This window comes from Phaethon lepturus, unplaced genomic scaffold (assembly GCF_000687285.1).
Source record: "Phaethon lepturus isolate BGI_N335 unplaced genomic scaffold, ASM68728v1 scaffold13745, whole genome shotgun sequence".
NCBI lineage: Eukaryota > Metazoa > Chordata > Aves > Phaethontiformes > Phaethontidae > Phaethon > Phaethon lepturus.
In genome coordinates this window covers 1-9,251 of record NW_010539941.1, presented here as the reverse complement: position 1 = coordinate 9,251, position 9,251 = coordinate 1, and the positions used below count along the sequence as shown (strand labels likewise).

The 9,251-nt window shown below is 36.8% G+C and overlaps 1 protein-coding gene across 1 annotated transcript in view; it reads right to left on the bottom strand.

Moving 5' to 3' along the window:
- PSMD14 (proteasome (prosome, macropain) 26S subunit, non-ATPase, 14) overlaps window positions 1–4,837 on the bottom strand; it is a 43,197-nt gene extending 38,360 nt beyond the window's left edge. Inside the window, exons 1-2 of the mRNA XM_010287297.1 lie at window positions 4,747–4,837; window positions 1,708–1,759 (exon numbers count right to left, since the gene is read on the bottom strand). Coding sequence (XP_010285599.1) covers window positions 1,708–1,755 — 48 coding nt within the window. The 5' untranslated portion in view covers window positions 1,756–1,759; window positions 4,747–4,837. The remainder of the gene's footprint in view (window positions 1–1,707; window positions 1,760–4,746) is intronic.
- Window positions 4,838–9,251: the final 4,414 nt, after the last annotated feature.

Below are 9,251 nucleotides of genomic sequence, written 5' to 3'. Positions count from 1 at the left end.
TCCTGCTGATTCAATAAACAGAAATCTTAGACTTACAAAAAGTAGTCAACTACTTACAAAAGTAGTCAAGATATCCAGTACAAGTAGCAACTTGCATACAGAGCAATTCTGTTTTCTGCCTTTTTTTTAATCCAACACATACTCATCAATTCATTTAAGAGACAATTCCATATTTAAACAAGCACAGAGCAGCTTTGCAGGCCAAAGCTGCCAGAGGAGTTCAGCGGGCTTGTTCTGAATGTTATGTTCTAGTGTCTGCCACAATTTTCTAGCAAGCTTTAACTTAAAGCTGAGAAATTCAGAAAACAGCAGAGAGTTAACTGTAAATTTGGAAAAACAGCTTTGATATACGTCAAGTTCAGAGAGGACTAAAGAGTGAAAGCTTGAGTGATTAGACTGCGCAGATGTTAAAAAAAAAATGAAGAGTCATGAAGCAGGCTGGCAGCTCAGAGGAACAAGAGAAATAACTGCTTAAGAAAGTGAAACTAAAAATAACTGAGGGCTGCTTGAAGATTCACTAAGACAGCGTGAATAGAATTTTAGCTATAAAAAGGGAAAAAAATTATGCACCAAAAGTTACAGCTTATTTGGCAAAACACCTAAAGGCTGTAAATCAGCTTACAACATTTCACCAAATGCTTTGGTATTAAACCACTCCTTTTTCTAGTTATACTGGACACAAACACGCTACAGACAACCAAAAGAAGCTGTGGGTTTAGCAATTCCAATCATCCCAGAAGCAAAATAACACTCAGATCATGACGCCTAAGACAAACAGAACTGATTCCTCCAGAAGTACAAGTCTGGGTTCTCGATTTAGAACAGAGCCCCAGAGGCAGATGAGGAAAGCAAGAGAAAGGCCAGCTACTGCAGCCAGACAAGACTATGAAGGAAATTACACTGGAATCCTTTCCTTAAGGAAATAATTCTTCCTACAAGCCTCAAAGAAGTTCCTAATTTTTACCCTGTGTCAACGGTAGTCAGCACAATGTAGTAAGATCAGCTTGGGTTTATTTTTGAAGACTGCTGAGCTACATCACTTGGACAAGCAAAAAAGCACTAGGACTTGCTCTAGTGGTAGGAGGAGCCATATAATGCGTGTAGGTCTCCTGCTGGAACAGGACAGCTGCCAGGGAGGCCTTTTTGCTGTGAGTAGTTATAGAAGTGAGGACAACTGTGAACAAGAGAAGACACAATAAAAGACACATATAGGTGGCTACAACTACCTGCAAGTGATAAAATCAACTCAGATTACCTCCTGAAACTTAGATGTACTTCAATATTTTATAATGCCCATCACAATGGGATCTAAGGACTGAAATATATCATTTATGAAGGAACAAGAGGGTATGCTCAGATATTTAGAACAGTCTTCATGTTTGAAAATACATATTGCTGGGAATTGATTTTTTAGTTCTATTCAGTGTTTCCAATGCTTTTCAGTCCAAACTTTAAAATGTTCAAACAACAAATGAAAGCTTTATAAACATTCCATAAACCCAGTGCTAACACAAGTGTTCATACTGGCAAAAAAAACCCAATCGGGCTATAACAATGATTTACATACACTTACATAGCATCTCTAGAGTCAGAGATTATTACTATGAACTCTGCTTTTTTTTCCAATAATGTTTTTAAATATAATAAAAAGAATACTCCAAAACTGATTAATATTAAAGAGAAGATATAGACAAGCTATATACTAACCTGTCCCAGCCCAGGCATACCTCCGCCAAGTCGCAGAAGTCTATCCATATCTCTATAAAAACAGAAACAAAGGAAAAATGTTCCCAAGCTCTGAAGTGTTTACTAAATTGCTATCTATATAATTCACCTTCAGTCACTCAGTATGTCAAAAATATTGGTGGTAATTACAACACAACATCAGACTTCCTGTTAATTAACACCACATATTAATTCAAGAAGCTGTCTTCCATGCTAATTAACAGACCTTGTTTTATTGCTTTGGTTTGGGGTTATCCCCATTTCTGAAGATGAGCACTCTTGTCAAACTTTCCAAAACTTTCCTATCATTCAATTAATTGGGGGCTTTTTGTTGCTTAAGAACAGCACCTACGTACAGAAAGTGCCTAAAACTTATTAGATATACAATCAAGTTTACTCAAATTTGTTCAGAAAGCATCAATAAAAATGCAAAAGTAAGAATTTTAGCATCCTCATTAGTAAGTTCTGCGCTAATTAACTTACAGCTTGTCAGTTATCATCAAAACTACATGTGAAAGACACTGAGCAGATTACGGATCTCTGAATTAGCATCAAAAGCTTTTTTTTAATGAACTCATACTAGAAGAAATACTGTAAAGTAAACATTTAATGTGTATATAGTTAGAACAGTAGTGACAGTACAGTCATTTAATACATTTCCAGTTTGCATTGCTTTAGTGCAAGATTGTTCCAATCAATGCTACTAACTCATTATCTAAAAAAAAACACCCCAAAACCGCTTTTCCATCTTGCAACTTTCAAAAGGATTATCTCTAAGAATAAGAATTGTTAAGGTGTCCAATTAAAAAAATTAAACTGATGTTTATTTCTCTGCAGTTTATTCACTTTTTATTGTTGAAAAGTAATCTACTATTTAATTGATTTAATTATTGATATCTAAGTAAGGGTACTCTCCCAGCTGTAATAGACCTTTAACTTGCTTATTTGGCTTTTTCAACTTCTTAGCTTTATTCAATAAAACTCAGTGATAAAATAAACAAGAGCTACTGAATATTGTTTTTTAAACAGCTGCTTTCAGCAAATCAAGCCATTTCCAAGGCTTACAGAAGTTAATAAATTTTACTGCCTTATTGGATTTGTGAAATACAAGATAATAGTAAAGCATCAGAAACTATGATCTTAATTGCACAAGTTTTACTACAACACAACAAAGCCTGTTCAGGTGATGTAAGAACAACTGAAAACACCAAGTAAAGGTATTTCCATTTATCCTCCAAATGTATGTCACATTACACATAAGAGAATTATATACATCATTTCAACAGACTGCGCCAACAATACTAATTCAAGAATTTCCTTTTAAAATTAATTATGCAAAAGAACCTTGACCTTATAATGAAAAATATATCTGCTTTGTATATTAAAAATAAAAAAGTCTTTATGTTGAAAGTGAATGTCATCTCATTATTCCTTCTGAAATTTGGTAATATTTTTACTGGCTAGATACTAACAGGCTTTATTTCAGTTTAAAACAAGTATTTTAAGCTTCTTGTTAGCACACACAGAGGCAGCATTTGAATTTACCACTAGGCAAGATTATCTAACTCTTACTTTAATCATGTATGGAATTTCACCAATTTCAAAGAACATGAAGACACATGAATCAGTAACACTTGCTCTACTTGCTAATTTCCCTTTCCTAGTTTAATAGACTAGGCAAGCTATTAGCTTCATTTGATTCACTCTCTTGATTTTGTAGAACATGTTTCTAACACATGCAAACCCAACAATTGCAGCCTCATCTAACAGTAAGTACTTACTTCAAGCTACCCTTGGCACTATATGAATTAAAAAGGAGTTTAAAGGGTCAATGACTATGCTTCTTTTTTCAGACAGTCATTGAAACTAAGCTTCTTTATTACAGGCAAAAGCTGCACAGAAAGCATACATCATACTTTTCTATCCTGAACTACAATAAATTCCAAATCAAGTTGTAGGATTTCCATAGAAAGGTTAAGTTGCTCTTTAAAGCTATTATGTAAGCACATGGTAAATGGCTTCAATAAAACAGTCACAAGTACAAATTAACACCAACTACATTTCGTTTTACCCCTCTGGGGTAGATACTCCTCCATTGAAACCCACTGTGATTCATCTCTCATGACACTAACAAGAGCTGAAGAGTAGTTAAGAAGTAGATTTAGGCTACTTAAAATAATGATTTTAACCAATCATGGTTGTACATTTATTTTAAGAAACCCTTGGTCTCTACAACTGGTAACCATAAAACTGGCCTTTCCTATGATAACAGCAACTTCCATAAGCTGGTGAGGTGTATTGCCTACATACATTAAGAAATAACATTGAATAACAGATCTTACACTATTTACATTTCATTTTAGCTAGTGAGAAGCAATAGTTATTTTTAGTTCATTAATATATTTACATAATTTATTCCAGTTTCTAACCCAATAGAATAGTACATCATTTATAGAAGCATATTTTGCTGTATTAAACTTGGATTAGACTAATTAGTTACACAAACTGAGTAGTTCTCAGCATACCTTTCCAGATTTTGGAACAAAACCTCATTACCTTATAGAATTGGAGGTATGTAATATTTCCCATCTAACTATCACAGACTAGCCACTGAACTGAAGATGTTCAGATTCTCAAGACAGCAGCACAGAAGAAAATCTCCACAAACGAGTCCAAGATGCACTGCAAATTATTTCACTAGCTCCGTGGCCTGACTTTGGTTAGAGTTTTGGCAACTAATACTTTACTTCCTTATTTGTAACTGAAGTTGTTTTAGTAGGTTATAGTATATTTAGACCTAAACGTATTTGTTTACTCAGTAAAAACATCTGAAGAATTTAGGTTAGTGATTTAAATTAAAAACAATTTTAATTTTTCTTAATCCACTGTGCCCAAATATTATTTCAGCCATAAATCCTGTTTATGAAATAATGATTTTGTAAACCTTAAAACAGCTTGAGCAAAATTTTTAGACCTTAATTAAGATAACTTCAGCATTTACAAATAAATCAAATTTCTAACCTGGTGCTCAGCAAGAGGTGATCGTAGAACAAACTCAGCAGCAGCTCCCACTTTTCGTCTATGAAGATGATGCCAGTAGGTCTCTTTCCTATAGCAGGAAATAAAAAGATGGGGAAGGGCAGAAAACCAGTAAAATTAGAAACAGTAGCACATGTAAAAAGAAATGTTACTTTGATGACCTACAAGTCTCCAAGTTTCTCAAAATTATGTGGAAGAGTAAAGTATTTCAATAACCCATTTAAGCAATTTAAAGCTAACCAATAATTTAAAATGCTGTTAGTAACCAAAACTATGGTCCTTCATTACTCTTTTAGGAGACTTCTGCCATAGCTAAGATGACCTAAGAACAAAGGTTAAAAGCAGTCTGCAGGTATGGAGAGTCTTCCTGTTTCTTTCTGCAAGAGCAGTTGGTGTGACTGAGAAAGACACAGAGGTCTTTAGGTTTGCCTGAATTCAAGTTGAGAAAGGCTGCTTCACATTCAGTTTAGGAGTTAAAAGTCATGCTATCCTCCTCCCAGAGGACACTGCCCACTAATTGCATCCACTCAATCATTTGTGGTGCAGCATTTTAAAACAGATCTGTGAAATTATCTGTGGCTATGATTTGATAGCCAGTTTTTTTCAATGTCAATTTTAACATAAGGGGCAGTGGGGAAGCTGCTGCTGCTGACCAACTTGATGCTGCTTTCTCCGTACTGCCAGGACAGCCATTTGTGCAGCCTTGCAGTAAACTGATAGGCTAACAAAAATGTTGGGTTTAACCCTGTTCACTTCTCTGAGAGGATTCATACTGCATCCCAGAAACAGTTGTCTTGGCATAACAGAAAAAAAGGTCTTGGAAGAGCTGATTGCTTCTAAAGCTAATCCAGATTCCAGAAGAAATTTATGTCAAATCATTCTCTAAGCTAAAGCTGCCCAAAGAATGTCTTTGGGGTTTGGGTGGGGTTTTTTGCCCCTCAGTAATTGAGGTCATTTAACAGACAGTTTTGAACATCATCTCAAAGAAGTACAAGTGCAAAAGAACGTGTGCTAATCTTCCTGGAAAGTTGGAAGAGAAAGAACAAGTCAGAGTTTCTCAGTGCTGACAGGCTGGGGTGGAATTCCACTAACAAGTCAAAAGAAAAGTTGCTATGTGTCTGCCAGCTTCACACAAGGAAATGATACAGGAGAGATCAGATTAGACTGGACCACAACAGCCAGCAGTTATATTAGCACAGACTGCAACCAGTTCACAAGCAGGCTTCAGAGTTACAACCCAATTCACTTTTAGCCAGATGGCCACCCAGGGGTCTTGCATTCCCTTCTTTCCCCACTTCCCACAAGGATATTAAACAGATCTCTCTGTGCTTGATCTGTTCCCTGGGGCAGACACACAACATGGTAACCTACAGTTCAGAATTTTCCCCCTCTCTGCTGTAAAGTGCAAAAGGATTGTTCTGATTACACACTTACCTGTTGGGTTTTTTACATATACACACACACACATATATATGTACAGATATATATATATATTAAAAAAACACAGAAAAGTAAACAGTTCAGAGTAAATCTCAACTCCTTTCCTTCCAAAGTCAGCAAAAAGTATTTTGCCAATATTTCCTTCTGTCTGCAAGGAAGAGTGAAGAGTCTCTGTTTAAAGTGAAGCTTTAAGGAATGAGTACACATATCAAATGGTTCCATATCAGAAAATTGCAAAAGGCCAGTTATAATAATAATAAACTTGCACTTTGGTGCACTGCAGGATTTGGATGACAGGCACTCATGACCGAGATCAATGTGGTCACTGATTAAGTTAAGCAGCTTCTCTGCTTGTCTATGTCCATGATTGAAACACCTCAGCTAAAAGATCTTGGTCATAGGATGGTATTTAAAAAAAACAACACTCCATCACTGCAATTTTTTTTTAACTGTCCTGGCCTCAAAAGGGAAAGGTCTGTGGTTATTAATAATGCACTTGAAGTATACACAGAGCAGCTGAAAATAGAAAAATTTAAAAACCTATTTCTTATATTTGTTCATAGTACTACTGTTAGATAACTGGAATAATTGGTAAGAGCTGTCCATCTGGAGAGCTCTGGTTCACTATTCAGTTGGTGGTTACAACTTTCAAGTCACTTAAATGCTGACTTTTAATAATGAAAGTGTTTTTCTTTAGGTAACATGAGGATGAAATTATATAAATGCATTATGCACAAATGTATATATGCATGCAGGTATAAACCAACAGTTACTGTGCTTATACCTGGCATGTTTCAGCATGTGTTTTGAAATCAACTTGAAACACAGTCTTAAATTATTGTTTCTCTTTGCATGAGACACATGATTTTCACACTAAGTGCACTATTTTTATCTAGCATTAACAGTCTGATGCGATCCCTCAACAAAAGAGGGTTAGTTCTCCTGGGCTGACAACTTTTGAATTAGTGAAGATCAAAATTAGCTTTAACATACATGGAAGAGAAAACACTGGCTACTAAACCTCCCGATCCATAGAGAAATACCAGGCTAGACTCAGGTGACAACAATTTACTCGCACTTTGCAATCTGTACACCAGGCAACTTCATGCAAATCATTTTACCTTTCAGTTTTTCCACCCAAGACTACATACTAAGCTTCGTATAATCACTTACAGATCTCCTGTTAAGAAGCTCTACATAGCAGACAGATTAACAATTTTATTAACAGCAACTGAAAAAGTGGCTTAGGGTTTTTACTGCAACTGTAACAATTTCAACTTCACTAGGGATGATAAACTGCTACAAAGGTAAATTAGCTGAGGAACTGCATCTTGCAGAGAAACATCATTTCACTGAGAAAACAACAAAAAACTCATTGCAGGTAAAGCCACCAAACACTGAGTGAAAGAAACTTGAACCAGAACAGAGACTTCATATGTGACAATGGGGGCTGGAAAGTCTATCTTCCTATGTATTTTGTATGAAAAGAGAAAAACAACAAACAAAAAAACCCAACCCAATTACCATCAATTCTCTGTAATCTGTTCATTAAAGCTAAAGATTAACCATGCCATGCATTAATGCAGTCTCAGTAGTGCAAGTCCAGAGCTGCATGACTATTTTGCTTCCTGAATGTGCTCAGCTCTGTAAACCAGTTGTTTCTGGACTGTATAGACCTGAATCTCAACAGACCTGAATTGGACTAGAAGGTAAGCAGGTTAGTTTCTCAGACTCTGATTTCCAGAAGCACAGCAAACCTAGTTCTATGACATTCATTGTTGAGCTGGAGTTACTGAAGTAACCCAGACCCAAGCAGACGACTCTAAAGCTACTTAAGTATATCCACAAATTTATAGATAAGGGAAGATTCATTAATAAATCACATCACCACAGAACCCCACAAAATTAATTTTTATTTTATACTATATATAAATAACAAGCTTCTCTGAAATCAGCAGAAGAGAGGAGGTAGACACATAATCATTATGGAATTGCCCCTCCCCACCAACTCCAGCAACTACTCCTTACACAGGTTTTCTATTATCCAAGGTATCCTAGCTACCTGTTGTTTCCCATCATCCTAAATGTTAGTAGATAATTGTAGCTACTATTAGCATACACTCCATAATAATTGTCACTTCCAAAAAAGTTTACAAACTATTTCCTATTTTGGTATTATTTAATGTTAATTTTTAAGTATGCTCTAACTTCTAATTTTCTTAACCATAGATATCAAAAGAATATCCCTGATATGGCATGTTATAACAGCTGACGGAACACAAATTCCCCATTAAGCTATGGGCAAAACCTAGTTGGCTCAAAGTCGCACTAAGTGAGTCAGAAGCAACTCATTTGCAAGCCAATTTCTGGATTTCTTCACAAACACAGTTCTTTTCCTTGTTTCCATAACACAAGCTCACGAACAGTGCTCTTAGCTGAATCTTCTTCCAGGTGTACTCCCTATATCCAAAGCATACAGTACACCGTGGACTTGCAGGGAGTGAAAGCGTCAAGACGAATACAAACCTGTCAGACTTTGCAGCTTGCCTAGAACCTTTTCAGCTTCCAAATACATTCGCATAAAACTTCAAAAAGTCAACCTCAACCCTTCTGTTTTCCTGGTTTGCTACAGCACACCGGAAACACATACAACTTTAAGAGATGACATCAGCACACATTCAGATTTGTCAACTGTTTACAAGTATCCGACTACACCACATAGATTCGTTCTGAAAATGATACATAGGTCTGCTGCATACGACCAACGACACTGTTAATTTTGATTATAGCTCCTTTCCTACTCAATTCTGCTTCATCTTTCCTGGCACGAATTAAAAATGTCCTTCTCCTCCACCTACCCCAGCCAGCGCTTTGCCCTCGCTTCCCCCTCCCTCCAAACCTCGAGCTGCGCGCTGCTGGGGGCCAGAAGCGGCAGCGCTTCGGCGCCCGAAGCCCCTCTGACGGGACAGGGGCCGCTGCTGCCCGCGGAATGAACTCGCCCTCGGAGGCGTCGCCTGCGACACTTGGCGCCCCGACGCCGCCAGCTG